Below are 20,864 nucleotides of genomic sequence, written 5' to 3'. Positions count from 1 at the left end.
GCCAACCCATTTCACATTGGGGTTGTTCTGTAACACAACAAGATTGTTAAAGGGAAGGTTTATGGGGAAAAAAAAATAAGAAATTCTAATACTAGGATATGTAAGGATTAGATAGAGGGAACAAAACAGCTGAGATGATTTAGATACAAAATAAGGAGTAGTATTTCTATGTAAAACCTGGAGTTCTAAAGATATAGAATTGTGTTCTGGGTAGAAATAATGGAAGTATTGCTGAATAGTCTCTTGCTATAAATTGCCTCTCATAAACCAACTTCTGGATTCCTTCACATTTATTTGGACACTTCTGTTTTGATTCCAGCTTTTTATTTCTGAAATTTTCATAGGATGTACATAAATTCACTATTTAAAATCAAGTTATAATGACATTAGAAATTCTTTAAAAGCACTTTGAGTTCATGCTATTATTTTTTAATTTTCAGAAAACTAGTTTCCCTGGACTCCATTATTTTCTGTATACATTTTAAAATAAAAATGTTTTATATATCAGTTTCATCGTCCTATCAGTTTTTGACATTTATTATTCTTGTCCTTTTATGTTTAATTTTGCAAACATTTTTTTCTACCAAGTTTAATTATATTGGGTCAAATTTTGTAGAACTCAATTTTATTGTGACATTTTAACCAATTTTCACTTAATAACAAATATAATTTATAACTTTAGTCACTATGAATCATAATATTTTCAATAAGTTTTAACAATCACTTTTTTCTAGATTGTTTTTAATATTTCCCAATATACCAGCAGCATGTTTTGCTAATCTATTTTACCATTTCTATTTTAGCCACAAGCTACCAATCTATTGCTTCATTCTTTGAAGTTCATGTGCCTATTTTAACTTGTTTTTCGAGGTTAAAATAGCAATTTCAAAACATGCCAAGTATTAAGAGTTAGGGGAGGAAGGAGCGAATGACATAGCTAAAATGGTGGGGTCATCAAATTTCCACATTACTCTTTGCTTACCCTGCTACACTTTCTATTAGCTGATTTTTTTTTCCATAACACAAATATTTAAAGTATATAACTCTATCTATAGACTCCTTTCCTGTCTTGTTAGTTACCACTGTGAATTTTGAAGTAGTCAAGTTAACTACATGATAATAAGACTTGACAAAAAATGAATATCCAAATATACTGTATCCACTTCCACTTTTACCTCATATATATGTAGTCTAATTATGTTAGCCACATATAATCCTTTCTTTTACTCCTGTGAACTATTACTTTGCTCACTGTTCATCATTTTGGTGCCCTTAAATAAATTTCAGTTGTCTTTGTTTTCATAAATTAGTTTACAAAAGCTGTAGCTGATGACTCTGAAAGTCTAAGTGCCTACAGCACCTGCAAACATTTGTTTTGCAAAGTTTTCTATGAATATAATAACTTGGAGTGAGAAAAGTACATGTGACCTCCTGCATCACATTCTTCAGAACAAATGCTTCCTTGGCTGCAATTATGTCATCATGAAATCATGTTCTACATCCGAAAATAAACTCATTGCCATATGAATTGTTATCTTGCTGAGATATTTTTGTAGTTGTCTTTTTAACAGCTTCCATAGAAGTGTCTTCCAATTTTCTCACAATACCAAAACAAAAATTTCTTTTTTCATTTTATTCACATGAATACTTCAAGTTTGAAAGCTTAGCTAGCAACACATGCATTTGATTTTCTCTCTCTCACACACACACCTTGCCAGTGTCACGGATCAGGACTCACCTGTGGACGTGGATGTCCTGTGACCAGACAGGTCAGTTCTAGGGTTTCTCCTTCCCTTATAGTGTAGACCCTTTCAGAGTAGCGCTCCTCCTCAATGTTACAGGCCAAGCCGGAGTGCACAATACGAACAGTAGGGGGAGCTGTCGAGTCAGGAAGAGAGACAAGACACATAAAAAGGTAAGTGAACAGTCCTCCCATGAATCATCCCCATAGTAAGAGCAACTCTTACTAGACTTTCCCATCATCAGATCCATCAGTCTTCACATGTTGAGCATTACCAAGGGATTAAATATTTTTTAATGAAGATTTATTTATACATAGGAGAAATGGGGTGTAGGTCAGAGGTGCCAGGAGTGAGAAGATTCACCAGAGACAGAGTGGGGAGCAGAACTGGCAGATCTACTGAAATACACTGCTGAGAGAAGCAGGGAATGAGACAGGAGAGGTCTCCTGCACCATATGGTTCAGCTCCCTGGCCTAGGAGCTAACTCAGGCCCAGGAGCCCTTGGAATGATGACAGCACTGAGATATAACCCCTACACCACCAGGGAGGCCCCACTTCACTAAAGATTTTGTTGAAGAGAAAGTCTCAAATTTATCTCAAAGTCACCAAAATATCCTGAAGATGGCAGAGGAAAACCTTCAGGAAGGAGAAAATTAGTGACTAGAGAAATCACAGCTATGACAAAACTACATGATAAAATGATTGTTAAAATGTAAGCTTATTTCCATTTTGAAATTTAAAAATTTAATACAGTATGGGATACTGTCCCCAAAACTCAAAGTACAAAAAAAGTGATCATTGCAAAGGATAAACAAATATGAATTGAAGACACTGGCATTTGTCTATTAATTTTATAAGCTCTATGGTACAAATAGCAAGTTAAGAAATGAGAAATTCTGGCCCTCAGGAATTAAACAACTTGGTTTATAATATTTATTAACTCTTGTACTGATATATATATATATATATATATATATATGAACATAAAAAGATCACTGCATGAAGCCAGTAAAGCAAGCAATAAATCATTGAGCCTGAGTATAAAATTTTCATTCAAGAGAGCCTACATTCTCATGAAACTACTGAAAGTCCTGAATAAGTTTTTGCCTGCCTTATGCCATACCAGTCTATCCAAAACCAGTCTAAGGCTGAGAAATACTTACATCACAAGACATGGCTCCTGGATTCCAACAGATTACTCTGTTACTGGCTTTGAACTAAAGAGCATTCCCATTTACAAATTCAGCATTTTTTTTAAGATTTTTTAAAAAAATTATTTATGCATACAAGAATTGGGTGAGGGCCAAAAGATTAGGAATGGTGAAAGTATTCACCAGAGACAAAATGGGGAGTAGTGAAATACACTGCTGAAGGGAGCAGCCGGCAAGATAGGAGAGGTCTGCTGCACCATGTGGGTCAGCCCCTGGCCAGTCTGGATGGAAGTCATACTGCAGTGACTGCCAATAGCTTCCACAGTGCTGAGACTTAACCCTTGATGGCACCCCTGAATTCAGCATTTTTATTTGTAGGTGAGAAAAAAGGATTGTTTTAACTAAAGGCAAATGAGAAGACTGTGTGAGTATAAAGGAGAGTAATCTCAAGAATCTCATATTAGCAATACCATCTAAATAGCAGTGTTATCACCAGAGGCTGTGACTACTTGAAAATTAATGTGGTCATGTTTAGAATCTTTTATTTAACACTAGAAAACTGACAAGTCCTATGGATTTTACAACAATTTTGAGGATTCTGTGAAGGAAATAAAATAACTCTAAATCCAATTCTAGGAAAATTTCTTCTGAGAAAATCTGTTCTGAAATTGAAAATGGACAATTTTAAATATTTAACACTTTGTTTCATATGACAAAAATGTATAAAATATTCATAGTTCAATCATTGTAAAGTACATATTATTATTTTCAGTTTCAACTAGAAACTGAAACAAAGGAAATCCTACTTGTAGATAGTAAAATGACTGTTTCCTTTCATTTTATTTTTAGAATACCCATCAGTATCCATTCGAATTTTAAATCCAGCACCCTTACCTCCAAAATTCAGCAACAAATAACAAAAAAAAAATTCAAAGTAGCCTAAAAATTCATACTTCAAAAAGTAGTTCTTACAATCAGAATGTCTAATAAATTCCCACAGAACTTGTTTCAAAAGCAGACTTCAAAGGTATATATAGAAACCTTTTATGGCCCCCGCCCTTAGTGGCGCAGGGAGTTAAAGCTCATCACCATGAAGTGATCCCCAATCACTGCAGCATGAGTTGGATCCCCAGCCAGGGAGTTGATCCCAGTGGTACTACAGACTTCTGACCAGCCCGCTGCTCCCCTCAGCAGTGTACTTCGTTAATCTGCCTGTTCTGCTCCCCTGTTCTCTGGTGAATTTTCTCACACCCGGAACTTTTGGCCTGTACCCAGTTCTATATGCATAAATAAACAAATCTTAAAAAGAAAAAGTTCTGTATGCATAAATAAATATTTTTTTAAAAAGAAAAGACATATTTTATGTTTGCAGAAAGCCCCAACATCTACATTTTTACCAAACACACCAACTGTTGACAATGACAGTATCAATTACCCAAGATTTTTAGAAATTTATGTTGTTCTCATAAATATTTGACTAAAGGAAAATACTCCTAGATATTGATAGGCTTTTTCATTTAATTCTTTCGAACTAAAATTCATGCTAGGGATCATTTCACTGATTCAAAAAAAAAAATGATGCTTAAACAAATCAAATATGTGTTTGCTCTAAAAACCAATTTATCAAAAAAATTATACTATGTCTTTGGACTCTGTCTAGACGCTGTATTATTTTTAGTTGTACGGCATTAGAATTTCTTATCTGTAATGTTTCAGTGGAGGCACTGATATATTTCATACAATGTTTTCTGCAAATTATTTTTTTTAGTAATCAAATTTAAACTTCAACTGGATAAATAATACTACAGATCTTATTTTTTTCAAACAACTGTCTTAAATAATTGTATGAATATTATAGGGGTTGACAAACTGATATCATTACTAAATCCTTGTGAAATAAATGGGAATTTGTTAAATAAAAATAGTACCTTGCAATATACTTTTATTCCAAATTTGGCTTAACAATTGATAGCATATGCCATTATCAGCACTATCTAAATACAGTAACATGATATTACTTCCAGACGACTTTACAATTCCTATTTTTGTTTCAATATCAAATTAATAGATAGTACTATTAATTTTATGATTTCTTTCTAAATCAGTATTATGCAAATAAGCAGCTGAATTGAAAACTTGAAATTTTATAATAGCCATTTTTTTATTCAGGGTAATTTTCTCGTTTTTCTATTTTTTAACATATTCTTTAAAAGGTGACTCCTTATATAGTGTAATAACCATAAACCTAACCCTCTTTTATAGAAGACTAGAGAATTGTATGTCTTAAAGATGATTTTTTTTCCCAGGACACATAAAAATCTATACTCAGTACTTTAGATGCTCAGTGATAAGGTGAACATTTTGGAAGTTTCCATAGCTCTTTTGATCTATAGAAAGCTCAAGAGTTTTCCTGTCATTGCTCTTATTCCTAAATTAGGGAAGGAAAGTCTGAGGATAGCAAATAACATGGACACAGCCTGCAGCTAGTTGATGCCTAATGAGACTAGAGTGAAGGACCAGGACAGGAGTGGGAAGAGCACAAGGCACTATGGTAATGGTGCCCACGTGAAATGGTGGTGGGAATTTCATGAGGAAACCATATACTGTACAAAAATGAAGGATGGTGTAATGAATATATTTTTTTAAATGTAGAAAATGACCAGAGTGAGCATTTCTTTGTTCTTTTCAATACTCCATGCTATTAAATCTATGTCTGATATAGTTAAATTAGGATTCAAACTAATACCAAAGTTGAACTAAAATTGAAGAAGGGAATATAAAAAGATGGACAAACTGCTCATGAAGTAGTTAGAGCACTATTAACTAGACCCACAATGTAAGCTGGAAAACTGTTCTAAGGTTAACCAACATAACATTATTTCAATTCATCTTCCTACCTTCAGTTTATGTCAAATCCCTGGAATCTTACAATTTCCCAAAATGTATTTTGAAACATCTGTTTCATCATGTCATTTCCCTGCCTAAAAATTCCCCTTGACATTTCTGAATCCTAATCCAACTATATGGCATGTTAGGTTCTCTGTAAAGGGTCTTTACAGAATATCCAACCCCAAATCCCATTCTCTGTAACATCAGCCCAACATCAGTGGGAAGTGAAAGAGTACAGAGATTTCACATGTCTCTGTTCATGATGTTTTCCCAACTAGACTTCCAGACTGATATTCAAGTCAATGTTTCTGATACCATCTTGGCCAACTTTGTAGTATTTCTCTTTAATCTAGGTGATAGGTATTATCCAGTGTTTCTCCTTTTTCTTAACATTTTAGTTGTATAGTAAGCACCTCATTCTAGGATGGACATCATTCTTGGCATCTTTTCTATATCACATAGAGCAGACAGCAAATATTGAATAATTTATAATATATGTAAATATAACTCTAATAACACTGAAATATTTAGCAAAATATCAACTATCACAGCATGGCATTTACATACTTTAAATATCAATGTATTGGCAGTTCTATGTCTGAAGCAAGACATCTTTCTGCCTATTAGAAAAAGTCTCAATTCTTCATCCCAGAATTGGACTAAGGGTATGACCTCCTTTGCCCTGTAGAGTCAGCAATGAATTAAAATGTTAAAATATTGCATGAGACTCATATTCATCCAGATTTTCTTGAGGTAAACCAAATTCCATTATATAAAAACTTTCCAAACACTAATCATATCAACTCTCAATTTGAGTAAGCTGGTTTTGGGTTCAAGAGGTCAATCTAAAAGGGCAAAAGAGAGATATACTTTTATCTTGTTAAAATATGCTTTTGAAAGTTAAACCAAATTTTCTGTCTTCTTTTGGAGAAAGAACAAAATAAATTATTTTCCAATGGCAAGAACTAGGAGAACTTTTAACCTTTAATCTCATATACAGACTTTAAAGCATGTATTTATTGAGCAACTGCTATTGGTTAGGTATGGGGCTTTGTGCTGGAGACCTGGAGATGAATGTTATGAGCTGTGCCCTCTAGGAGCTTACTACCTGCTGGTTCTGCTCAATCTATTAAAAGCTAATACCTCTGAACAGGGTTTAGATTTTATCACAGAAGAAAGTGAAAAGTCTGTGGGAGGACAAAGCAGAAGATGACTCAGCATCCCTGGGGGATTACAATGTTAGTAGCTGTGCAAAGATGCATGGGGTAGGAACAAAAGAGAAGAGATATTCCAGAGAGAAGAAATAGTATGTTCAAAGTCATGTCTTTAAGAGACTGACTGCAGTGGGGAAAAATTAACTACATTAAAATATGATCCATGTGGATTATAGTTACCAGATATCACTTTTGCCACTTGCTATTGTGGAACATAAGAAACATTTGTCCTCTGAATGGACATAAGGAGAGAGATGTATGATGAAGATGTTCTTAGACAGGACTTGGAAATTAACTGATGTGGCGCTGCAGGAGCATAAATTAAGATAACATTGAAGTGTATACTTTGCCTATCTAAGTGAAAGATTACATGTTTAAAATCGAAATTACTATTATCATGGACACCCACATAACTAATAGCCTTGAGACATAGGGGAGTTTTATGAATCCAAAGCATGAGGAGAGTTTCTTAGAGTGAGGACTTATATATAAAATATTTTTTTAAAAGAGTAACAGCACAGTTTCTGAAGGACATCTTGTTATTACCCCATAAGAGCTTCGGTATTAGGAGTTTCCTGTACTTTAAAAACACTAAGAGCTTTGAAGTTTGCTGAATCCCTCAAACCCTTGATGTAGCTATTCTCTGAGAATTCAAGCTTTCTGTAAAATCAAGGTAACTAATATACATCATTCACATCACAGATCATTTGGGGAAGGTAAGTATGGAAAGAGTAATGCTCATTACACCCCTCTGAGAATCCCCTGTAAGGAGATCAGAAACCATCCTGCACCAAGCATCCCACATACTCCAGAATTCTCCAGGAAGGAGAGAGAGAGAAGGAAGGAGGGAGAAAGAGAAGCAAGGTGGGAAGAGAGAAAGATACTCCAAATAGAGATAATAGGGTTGAAGCTACTACTTATACCATTCTCTTAGCGTTCATTGAGCGTCACAAGTAAAACATGACAATAATAAAATATCCCCTCCATTTCACAAAAACACTTCTCAGTTTTCTATATTATCTCACTTTTACCTAAGCAACATTACCAATAATTTTCCTGTTCTAATTTATTTCACAATTTCCACTATAGTGCATGCCTTTGGTATTGTAAAACAAGGTGTCTCCCCTTCTTATTTTCTCTCTTTCCTCTTAAGAATTACTACTTTAAGTTACTGTGTGAGGCCCTCTTGGTAGCACAGTGGGTTAAAGCACAGCACTAAGAAGCTTAAGCCACTTCAGCAAGATTTTGAGGTGATCCACATGGCGCGGCAGACCTCTCCTGACCCGCCCGCTGCTCCCCTCAGCAGTGTAGTTCAGTCTGCCTGTTCTGCTCCCCACTCTTTCTCTGGTGAATCCTCTTACACCCCTGCACCTCTGGTCTGTACTCCAGTTCTGTATAAATAAATTATTTTTTTTTAAAAGGTATTGTGTGAGTCTCCTTCCCCCTTCCCTTTTTCCAATGATCTACCAACTTGATTTTTTAAGAAATCTATTATGATTCCTCGTTTTTGAAACTCCTTTGCTTAATATCTTTATTGTTTGACTCATTATATACATAGTCTAATATCACAAACTCATAGAGGAATGAGAAAGCAATAAAGATTCAGGAGAGGAGCTGTAGAATTCAGTTTTAGATGTTGATAGCAAGTTCAACAACAAGTTGTTGCTGAATAGAGTCTGATTGACATCAATTGAATCGATGAAATTTCTAAAATAAAGCATTTAGAGTCAGAAACTAAGAGGATAGTGACAGAAGTATAAGAAATATAAATTTTTGTTATAGAGAAGACAGGAAAAGAGAATTGATATATTTATAAAGTCAGTAGAGGTAGAAGGCAGGAGAAAAACTGGTGTTTTAAAAATTACACAGAGATGTTCAAATACAGTAGTCACCAAAAACTGTCACTTACAATAGAGTTGTCAGTTAGGATGAACACAAACAACATGTTACTGCCTAAGAAAGTCAGGCTGACATTGGTGACCTTAAGTGAGTTAGGGCCATAGAGCAGTGGCATCAAAGATGAACCAGATATTGTCAGACTGAGGAGAGAAGTCTTACTAGGCCAAACCAAGCTTACTTTTCACCAAAAGTAAAACTGTTATTTAGCCATATGTAAAACTGAAAGGTAAATATTAATTGAATATTTTAACAGTATTACACAATCATATTACAACTACAAAGAAGTTTACATTATGAGAAATAAACCATAGTCTATATTTCAAATATAAATGTAACTTTTTGTTATTATAATAACATTGTCTAGTATTCTTCACCATTCTTTTAACTTCCTTAAAATCCCACTTTCTTTTCTTTTCTTTTCTTTTCTTTTTTTTTTAAATTTAACTTTGCCAAATGCTGTACCAGATACACAGTGATCTCTCAGAATGAATCTCTTTCATTAAAAAAAGGCAATCAAGGGCCCTCCCTGATGGAGCAGTGGGTTGGGGTGCTGCACTGTGAAGATAAATCAAGCTGAGGCAGCTTCAGGGAGAGTTCAATCCCTGCCCTGGAAGTGACCCACATGGCGCAGCAGACCTCTACTATCTTGCCCACTGCGCCTATCAGCTGTATACTTTGTTGATCTACCTGTTCTGCTCCCCACTGTGACTCTGGTGAACTCTCTTGCCACCCCTGCACCTCTGACCTTTACCCCAGTTCTGTATGCATACATTATCTTAAAAAAAAAAAAGGCGATCAAGGTTAATTGATTAGCACATAAAGAGGCTTAGACACTCCCATATTAAAAAATGAAGACAAGGTGAGAACATGTATCCTCTCATCAAGGCCTTCTATTGTCTCTTCTTCTCTATGGTCTAGTGATGAGAAATAACATTTGCAATCCTCAATCCATCAACAGTTTGACTTCTGTCCTGTTATTTTTATTTACTTAAGACTAGGGCAGAAAATAGACCAGTAATATTTTGATCTCTTACCTTACCTTCAATCTCAGTTTACCTGCTTCCACATTTTGAAATTAGACAATTGTTCTGCTGTCCAAGAGTATTGATGGTTCTATCCCACTATTATACTCACAACACCCATGAATATAAACATATACTCAAATGTACACGAAATACTGAATTTATATGTCTATTCCAATAATTTCCTCAAAAAAAATAGTTAAGATCATTTAAGTAATCCCAAGTAGGACATTATCCTGATACACAAACAATATGTAGATTGTTTTCAGTTCAATGACGTTGTTTAAATCTATTGGTCATTTTGAAGTAGCTGCTACTATTTTATTTTAGTATTGATGTTATTTTCCTACCTACCCCTTTTCCCTCAATTCCCATATTTACTTACACTATTTTTATATCTACTGGAAATAAATACATATTTTTTAATCTTTAATTTGGTGAGTTATAAAATGAGACTTCTAAGATCTTTCTGGTTATTCTGTATTTAATCAAAAGAAGATCATATCTACCTAATATGACTTTGTGAAAGGCTCTGAACATGAAAGATTTGAATATTTTGTATTATTTCCTCAGCACATGTTGAGCAGCATTGTTGCAAATTAATTGAGCCACCCTGAGAGACTCCCCAAAGCCCAAAAGAAGATAAGAAAATTAAACCCTGAAGCCTCTGGTTTTCAAAAGCAGCTTCCAGTATTTCCTAAATGACCGAAGTTAACATGATTGTGAGATTAGCATGAGCCAGGAATGTGAAGCAAAGTGTTTATACCTTTAATTTAAACCCAACTTTATCTACTTATATGCAACAATTTCTACTTTGGGAGAAAGAAGAAAGTTTATCATCAAAAGAAAATGACATTCAGGGCCCTCCCGGGTGGCGCAGCGGGTTAAAGCACTGCACTAAGAGACTAAAGCCACTTCCACATGAGTTTGATTCCCGCCTGACCCGGAGGCGACCACATGGCGAGGCAGACCTCTCCTGACCCGCCTGCTGCTCCCCTTAGCAGTGTACTTCGTCGATCTGCCTGTTCTGTGCTCCCCACTCTGTCTCTCTGTCTCTGGTGAATCCTCTCACCCTCCACATCTCTGGCCTGTACCCCAGTTCTGTACGAATAAATAAATAAATCTTTAAAAAAAAAGAAAAGAAAATGACATTCAATCACAATGCAGTAATATGAATGAATGAATTTGTACATTAAGTAAAGCAAAAATTCAATTTAAAATGTAATGTTGAAAAATGATAAAAGCAATAATATTTTTATGTCAAAGAACTACCTTGCAATATTCTCTTTTAAAATTCTTGAATTAAATTACTAATTTCACAGAAAATTGAATACAAAATAGCAAATCTTAATCTGAATTATCATCCACAAAATGACAGCTGTACCCTATATTTTCTTAGGCTATACCATAAACGTTTTATTGCATGAAACGTTCCATATTTGCAACTTCAGATTTTATCAAAAATATGTTTTTTTGTTTCCTTCTAGAAGCATCACCTAGTAATATTTAAGGCTAAAAACTAAAGATTCTTGTATGCTGTACAGATGGAAAAAAAAAAAAAAAACACAGTTTCACTGAATCTAAGTTTTTAACTTTTTAAATTCTAGATAGCACTTGACAACCTCTGACATGTGTGCCCAGAAGGGGCTGTGGACCAATAAATACCTGCACAGCCATGCAGGGCGTAGGCATCCACACCCCCATCTCTGCAGGATGCTGTTATCCCAAACTCATCACTGTTCTTTTTCCAGTATTTTACAGGAGAAAAAAACTGATGTAAACCTGGATACATGAACATCCATCATATATTCTATGAGCCTCATTTTTGCTTAAAAAACACTTGTGTGAATGAACTCGTGGAGACCCGTCTTGAAAGTAAATATTGTGGGGAGTGGCACTTTCCCCTCCTCAGACAGAAATGTGATATTCTCTGCACAAGTTCCTGATTTCCACTGGATTCTATGCCACATTCTGAGTCATTTTGAATCATCATTTTACCTAATCAGTAAATTTTGCAAAAATTTGGCACAACATATTAAAGCACAGCTCTATGAAGCTATCTGTAGTCACTGCTCACTGCAACACAAGCTCAATCCCCAGCCAGGGACGTGACCCACATGGCGTACCAGACCTCTCCTGTCTCACCTGCTGCTCCCCTCAGCAGTGTATTTTAGTAGATCTGTCTGTTCTGCTTCCCACTCTGTCTCTGATGAATCCTCTCACCTCCACACCCCAGTTCTTGTATGCATAAATAAATAAATCTTTTAAACAAAAAGCAAAAATTACTTCAAAAACCTTTGGATAGATTCACTTTAGAATATCAATAGGGGTTGGAGGCGGGAAAGCTAAGATAGATAATTTGATTTCATAGAATCATTGCTTATGAACTGAGAGTCAGCCTGGAGTGCAGTGAAGACAGAGGAACTATCATAATGCTAGAGGAGAGGGCAGCACATAATCCATAAAAACCCTGATTAGGTTTTCCCTCTCTAAATCAAACTTGTGAAATGGCTTCCTCTTAATAATGTCAGACGTCATACATCAAGTGGGAAATGAACTCTCCAAGGTTCTTTGAACCAGATCTTCTTTGCCTCCCATAAATTATCACAGAATCTTAGGAGTCAGGACTCCTATAGCCACAGATACTAATTACATTATTTTTTTTAACTTCTCTAGAATGAAGTATGCACCTAAATACTCTTACCTTTCTCTAAAATTGAGACTTTTAATATTTTTGGAAAGAACCACAAAGACTCAGCAAATTCTCACTGAAAAATGAAATTAGTCTAATCATTGTGCTCCACCTTAAATTACAAATTGGATTTTTAGAGAAAGCCATTATTCTTCCCAGTCTTGCTCATCCAGAAAACATGAAATTTACTACAGAATATGCCAAAAATGGAAACTTCAGTTTGCTTCTCCAAGAGTGGCAATGGCAGTCAGAGAGTTTTGAGGCACTGGCCTGCTAATTCCCCACTGTTTCTCTCCATCAAGAAATCACTGCCATTGCCTGTGACGAGGCCCATGAAGGACAAGTTCCTCATCATGTCACAAAAAATACCTTGCAGACTCCAGAATAGAGGAAATAGTGTGACAGTGACATAAACCCAAATCCCCTTCTGAACCACAGAGAGGAGTGAGGGTGATAAAATAAGCAGGATTCCAGCTCAGCATGGTGGTTGGTGTCTAAGAATGAGAAGGTAGCAAATGTCAGGCACCTGTGAAATGCATGATAATTGACAATCTTTAGTTGTTTCTAAAATCCTGACAAGTATATTTTTAATTTCTATTGTAAAAAATAAAATATCCCAGTAAAAGTTAGTGAGTGGTCAAGGTTTATAACTAACAGCAATTTGGTTTATACTAGAAACAAATTCATATCGAGGTATACATTTATTAATTGAATATATAACAGATTTATATTGAAATTCATATATGTATATGCATATTACATTTTGCCATGTTGCATTCTCACTTATAAAGACCAGGCATTCCTTTAGGTTTATAGTGTCTAGGGGGGTGGGTATAGACTACAGAAAGAGAATTATCAAGCATTTATATTCTGATAGACAAAGAATACTTGTATTAAACTTCTTGGTATCCTAAGAGTTCAAAGTAAAAGCATTTATCTAAATCATAAACTGTGAAGCAATTAGCAGTAAATATTGTCATTCAACACTAAGTTTTAAATTTTATGCTTTGGTAGTTTTAAAGCAATATAGAGAGGAGTGAAGGAACAGACCAAGTTTCTCCATTTCTATCAATCTAAGAGTGAAGTTCTGACACTGGCACTGTAACTATCCCTGTGGCTCATCTCTGAGGCAAAACATTGCACAAGAATTCATGCAGGTTCCCTTCCTCAGATCTCCTTTTCACTCCGTTTCAGGAGTTGGGCCTTTTCCCCTTTCATTCCCAGTGCTCTGTGCTCCTTTGGTTTCCTACAGGGAAGAGTCCAGCTCTCATATTTAAACATTAAAAATTATCATTAGGCGCTACCTGGTGGCTCAAAGGGTTAGGACAGAGCACTGCAAGCTGGTGGCAACCTCAGTGTGAGTTCATCCCCTCCCCGGAGGTGATCCACATGGCACAGTAGACCTCTCCTGACCCACCTGCTGCTCCCCCCAGCAGTGTACTTCCGCCATTTGCTTGTTCTGCTCCCCACTCTGTCTCTGGTGAATCCTCTCACTGCCCCTGGACCTGCACCCCAGTTCTGTATGTATAAATAAATATTTTTTAAAGAATTATCATTATTCGCATTGGTAATGTTGAGACATTTGTAGTGTCACAAAATCTTAAAATCTTAAGAGTAGTAGTAATTGGGTGACCCACAACAGTTAATTTGTGCATAATATTTTTCAACTGACTTTCATCCTCAATTTATTTGCTACATTAAAAGATCTATCTAGTGCTATTTTTCTTATTCATGAACAAAGAAATTGATAAAAATAATGGCTTGCAGTCATCATCATTATTTTGAAACCTACAATTTAATTTCTCACAGCACCTTTCACCTAAATTTACTTTTATATATTGTGCTGGAAAGTCTTCTAATAAAACCTTGAATAATTAATAAAATGATATCTATTAGATACTAGACCAAATGAGTTATTCAAACTTTAACTGGTCCAGATTAGGTCAGTGATTTTCAAAATCTACTTCCAAAAAAAGAGTAGCATACAGGGCCCTCCCTGGTGGTGCAGGGGGTTAAAGCACTGCACTAAGAAGCTTAAGCCACTTCCGCATGAGTTCAATTCCCCCCTGCCCCAGAGGAGATCCACTTGGCGAGGCAGACCTCTCCTGACCCGCCCGCTGCTCCCCTCAGCAGTGTACCTCATCGAGCTGCCTGTTCTGCTCCCCACTCTGTCCCTGGTGAATCCTCTCACCCTCCACATCTCTGGCCTGTACCCCAGTTCTGTATGAATAAGTAAATAAATCTTAAAAAAAGAGTAGCATACAGACAACTTAATGCTGTTCAACCTAAACAATGTTTAACAAAATCTGAATCATTAAAGCACTTGCTTTTGTCTCAGATATTTACAAAGATAAAAATAGATGAATGTGGGCACTCTCTGGTGGCCCAATGGTTAGGATGCAGCTGCAGCTGCTTCAGTGTGAGTTCAAATCCTGGTCCCAGAGGTAATCCACCTGTAGTGGCAAATCTCTCCTGTCTCTTCCCTCATCTATCAGCCTATTCTGCTCTCCCCTCTGTCTCTGGTGAATCCTCTCACTGCCCCCACACCTCTGGCCTGGACCCCAGTTGTGTGTGCATAAATAAATAAATCTTCAAGAAGAAATTGTTTTAAAAATAGATGAATTAAATCCAATAATGGAATGTGGTGATATAATATTTTATACTTATTGAATGGAAAACAGTAAGATTTTCTAGAAAGTAGTTTTTCAATGGAGATGAAAATGTAAAGTATTGGTAACTTTAGGGTCATCTAAAGAAATTATTTACTATAAAGATATACACAGATATCCCCATTGTAATATTTACAATGGGTAAAACTGGAAATAATAGTATATATGAAAAACTAATACACTATTTAAAAAGGCTACATAACTCCAAATTTAAAGGCACACAAAATGCTTTCACTGGATTTTTAAAAATTAAGTTGAGAAAGAGTGTGGATTGTATAGAGGATGAGTAAGCACTGTGTCTGTGAGCGGTGGCTCTCAATACAGATGCATTGGTTCAAATTTCCATTCTGACATTAACTGTGTGACATTGAAAATGTGATTTGGCTTTTTAGTGTCTCTGTTTTGGTATCTGGAAAATTGATTAATGAAGCACCTCTCAAAGGACTTAGTGATGATGTGACGATTAATGATCACTGAAACAACATCCAGTCCATCTTGAGCTTGTGTTAAGTGTAAGCATGAAATTTTCAAATTTATGTGCAAATACTGACATGTACAAAGTATGTGTACAAATATATGTATTTATGTATGTACATTGGAGATCTTTATGAAATATTCTCTGATTTTTTTCTATTTTCAATGTTTTGAAAACATTATCAACTAAAAAATCAAAATACTGGATTAATAAATGGTGAAAGAGCCTTAAATAAATTAGTACCAATATAAAATTATGTAAGTCATTGTTATTAACATGCAAAGATATCCATCCATATTGGTGAAAATAATGTATATGTTATGGCCCTGCCTTGTATCTAGACACATTGCAATTATGTGTCTAGAGGGGTGTTGACCAGATGCTAACAATGGTGATATCTTGGGAGAGTGAATATCCTAATATCACTATCTTTTTCTTACTATGGTCTGTATTTTTATTTTTTTTTTAATAAACACTTTTTTCCCCCAAGGACTAATAAAATGAGATTGTAGTTTATCTCTTAGTTTCAGAGCCAAGTTCTATCTATGACTGTAATACTTTCTCTATTTCCACTTTAAGTTGTATTAATTCTCTTAATCTCAATGGATAAAGGAGACATTTGTGTATCTGAACCCACCAGATTTTCTCCCCAAACGCTTCAGGCCATCTTTTAGTTGATTCAGAATCTTGTGAGTTTCCTTAGCTTATGTCTCTGAGCTTTAAAAATCCTACATTCTTCTATGCCCTGATAAATTTGTCTAAATCAGAATCAGCAATCTGTCTATAACTTTGAGCAAGTTTGACTTTTTTGCTTCTGTGAACAGTATTAACATGACCATGTTAACAGAGTCTCAGTAAGCATCCTGTAATATTACAAACCACTATCATCATTGAAATATGACAACTACTTTTTTTCCTCTCCCGAGATGTTATTTCAACTTTGTTCTTCCTATTGCTAGTTCCTTAAGGAAAAACTTTTAACAGTTTTTTGCACTTTCTCCATACCACTTTAAGATTTTTTTTTACTCACTAATAAAATAAATTGGCAATAAATAAAAATCCATATAAGTGACATAAAAACCCATGTGAGGGCCCTCCGAGGTGGCGCAGCGGGTTAAAGCACAGCACTAAGAGGCTAAAGCCACTGCAGCATGAGTTCAATTCCCACCTGCCCCAGAGGTGATCCACATGGCGTTGCAGACCTCTCCTGACCCGCCCGCTGCTCCCCTCAGTACTTTGTTGATCTGCCTGTTCTGCTCCCCCACTGTCTCTGGTGAATCCTCTCACCGCCCTGCATCTCTGACCTGTACCCCAGTTCTGTATGTATAAATAAATATATCTTTTTAAAAAATGTGAAAAAATCATTAAAAGATCAAGTTCATTATGACGTCAATCACTAGCTTTATCCACTTACCCAGATCCCTTACAATGAATAATCATCACATCATCTTACTCATCCTTTCCTTTATACTGTCTTATTCTTCCAAGGATTTACCTGACAAATTCCATCATTAAAATTTTACATTATCCGGCTCTCCCTGGTGGTGCAGCGGGTTAAAGCACAACACTGAGAATCTAAAGCCGCTTCCTCATGAGTTCGATTCCCGCCTGTCCCGGAGGTGACCACATGGCGAGGCAGACCTTTCCTGACCCGCCCGCTGATCCCCTCAGCAGTGTACTTCCTCTATCTGCCTGTTCTGCTCCCCACTCTGTCTCTGGTGAAGCCTCTCACCACCCCTGAGCCTCTGGCCTGTACCCCAGTTCTGTATGCACAGAATAAATAAATCTTTAAAAAAAAAAATTTTTACATTATCAACATCACTTTAAGCAATAATGAAAATAATCCACATTTCAAGGAAAGAAAAGTAGAATTATTCTCTTGTTGGTAATTATGTAGCACAAGTAATTTTCTCTTAAATATCTGCTTCATGTTATTGGTAAATAATGTATCTCTCTATATATCTATATATATAGCTGCTAATTAAAAAGGCTTTAATGATAAAATAATTGAAACGTTCTCATGTAGCTAATTTAAAGTTTTCGATTTGAGGTGGATTTCCAGTGTTGGACATACTAACCTATGACCTTGGATAATTCACCTTTCTCATGTATAAAATGGGAGATATGTTGTTATAGCAGTCATATTAGACAATGAATGTCTAGGATTTCCCACTGTACATGGCTTACAGCACTAACCATGCAGAATTTTATTTCAGTCTGAAACTCCATATGTTGAGTAAGCATTGGAGAAATAGTATTGTTACTAGTTAGTAAAGTTGTATATTTAATTTCCTATATTTTTAAACAAACACTAGAAATTAATATTTCTAAAGATAGCATAAAACTTATGCAAACTGTTAAAAATTGTTCAAATAATACATAATTAGCTGTCAATAAATCTAAACTTATCTTTTCAAAAGTGGTTGATAAAGTAAATGAATAAAAAGTATTTCCTGGCCCTCCCTGGTAGCACAGAGGGTTAAAGCCCTGCACTAAGAAGCTTAAGCCACTTCCGCATGAGTTCAATCCCCGCCTGCTCCAGGAGGAGATTCACATGGCAAGGCAGACCTCTCCTGACCCACTCGCTGCTTCCCTCAGCAGTGTACTTCATGGATCTGCCTGTTCTGCTCCCCACCTCTGTCTCCAGTGAATCCTCTCACCCTCCGCATCTCTGGCCTGTACCCCAGTTCTGTATGAATAAATAAATAAATCTTTAAAAAAAAAAGTATTTCGAAAATTTCAATTTTAACTGGTACTTTTCAAAAATAAATATAGGGAAAAACATTTTAAATACTTAGTTTTAAATACTTAGTATCATAAACCACTTTTTTTTTAAATATTGGGAAACACCTAATGAATAACAAAATAACAAGTAGGTTTACTGACAGAGAGGCAATTCAGATAGGTTTTTGCCTAATTAATCACTATAATCAGTATTCTTAGAAACAGCATTTTAATATTCAGAGTGGAAGGCACTCCACCATAATCTCAAAAGAAGCCAAACATTTGTAGAAATTTCAAAGACATGTCTAAAGAAATTATTGTAAAATGCCATCTTTAATACTAAAGTTCCAATACCTAAAATGAAAAATGGAATGACATAAGCCAAAAATGTTATTATGCAGATGAAACCTCCATTTTAATTAAGGGCTAAGAATGAGAGACCTGAAGGTCTAATTCCAGAACTATTTTGACATACATCAAATGTTCCTTAATTTCCAATAAAAGGCCTTTTGACAAGTTCTCATGTTAATATGTTCCCATTAGTTACCAGCATCTTAAGTGATGTTTTGTCACTGACCTCATCGGTATATCAAACCATGACAGAAAATTAAAAGTTGCACACAATAATTCAGATTATAGTCTCTAACTAAATATTTAGAAGAGCACTTCAATATCAATGAAACATAGTATCTTTCTTTTCTACTTTACTTATTATATTGGAATCACTAAAGAAATATTGAATGTAAAAATAAATAGTCCTGCAATTTCTCAAAATCTATTTCACTTAAAATTTAGTACAGACCTTGTTTAATTCAATTCTGGAAATAAACATCCACTTTAAGTAAACAGAACAAGAAATGATTTTAAGAAATCTAAAGATAAATTTTTGACATAATATATGCATGTAGGTATTCCTGGAAAACTAACACCAAAGACATCTAACTCACCTCGACAAGGAGGAGATAAGCTACACAAATTGTTCATTTATGTAAGCTAACAGGTTAAAATATATGATCAATAAGAACAGTGTGCTACAGATCTAAAGGGCTTTATAGTTTTGGAAACAGTTTGTTTAAAGCTCCCAATCATATTTCTTAAAAAGTCTTTTTGGGGTGCTTATCAAAACAGAAGAAGTGTTCCTCTAGAATGATCACATGTCCTGACTCATTCCAATTTGGTTACCTAGAAAAAAAAAGAGTTCAGCACTGCAAGGCTATCATCTGCCCTGACCTCTTCTCATCCGTGTTCTAGATGACACATGCATTATATTGTGGGGTCACCAAGACACCACCCATACCTTGTCCCAGATCTTGATTCCACCCCAAGGCCTCTAAAGCCAGTGGTCTGTTGGACAGTTTCCATTCAATGTCTTATTTTATCCCAATATACCCAAAATTGTACTTGTGACTCAAAACTTCCCTCTCCTAAAGAAAAGATCTTTCAGCCTTCTCTCTGTGAAAGAAAGTTGCTTATACCAGATGCCCAGGACTAAACCTTGTTGTCACTATAAGTGTTTCACTGTATCCTACTAACTGCACATTCACTCCATCTTCACAATTTTAGCATTGTCATCTCTAGCATCTGTGAGATATCTCTCATATCTCTCATTCAGATGACTACAAGTTGCAACCTTAGTAAATGTCACTTTTCCAATGGTGTTTTCAGGAGGACACAGAGATAGTTCAAAGTGACTACATCAATCCCTTACCTAAGAATCTTCAGTGATTACCTAAGGCTCTTAAAATAAAATTGCTATTAATAGGGCTCTAAAATCCCTGAAAGCTCTTTCCCACTTCCAGATGGTATTCAAACTCTCATCATTCTCCCTTCACCCGGCAACCTCTAACTTGCTGGGTTTACTACTAGCCCAAGATCTCTGCTCATATTGTTCTTTCTCATACCAAATATTTTCCTCATAACTTAACCTACTCATTACTTACTTAGAACTAGTCTCCAGTGTTCCTCCTCAGGATGAGGTACATTCTCGAGTCCCACTAGATAACTCACTCATTTATGGACACACAACGATGTGTCTTCCTCATCCAACTTGACATAGAAACAATCTCACATACACTTCTGTGGTTATAAAAGTCAACCACAACAGTCAGAAGTAAATATTTAAAAAATATATTTATTTATGCATACAGAACTGGGGTACAGGACAGAGGTGCAGGGGCGCTGAGAGGATTCACCAGAGACGAATGGGGAGCAGAATAGGCAGCTCAACAGAAGTACGCTGCTGAGGGGAGCAGTGGACCGGGCGGGCCAGGAGAGGTCTGCCGCACCATGTGTGATTATCTCCGGGATGGGCGGGGATTGAACTCGTGAGGAAGTGACTTCAGCTTCTTAGTGCTGTGCTTTAAACCTCTGCGCCACCAGGGAGGGCC

General features: G+C 35.8%; 1 protein-coding gene across 1 annotated transcript in view; it reads right to left on the bottom strand.

Annotated features, from left to right (window-relative positions):
* The window catches only part of MDGA2 (MAM domain containing glycosylphosphatidylinositol anchor 2), a 663,419-nt gene that overhangs the window by 333,880 nt on the left and 308,675 nt on the right, over positions 1-20,864 (bottom strand). Inside the window, exon 2 of the mRNA XM_004681901.2 lies at positions 1,739-1,878. Coding sequence (XP_004681958.1) covers positions 1,739-1,878 — 140 coding nt within the window. The remainder of the gene's footprint in view (positions 1-1,738; positions 1,879-20,864) is intronic.

The sequence above is a fragment of the Condylura cristata genome, unplaced genomic scaffold (assembly GCF_000260355.1).
Source record: "Condylura cristata isolate star-nosed mole 26May11 unplaced genomic scaffold, ConCri1.0 scaffold00013, whole genome shotgun sequence".
In the NCBI taxonomy this organism is placed as follows: domain Eukaryota; kingdom Metazoa; phylum Chordata; class Mammalia; order Eulipotyphla; family Talpidae; genus Condylura; species Condylura cristata.
Note: the sequence above shows the minus strand (reverse complement) of the source record. Positions and strands in the feature narration are given on the sequence as shown.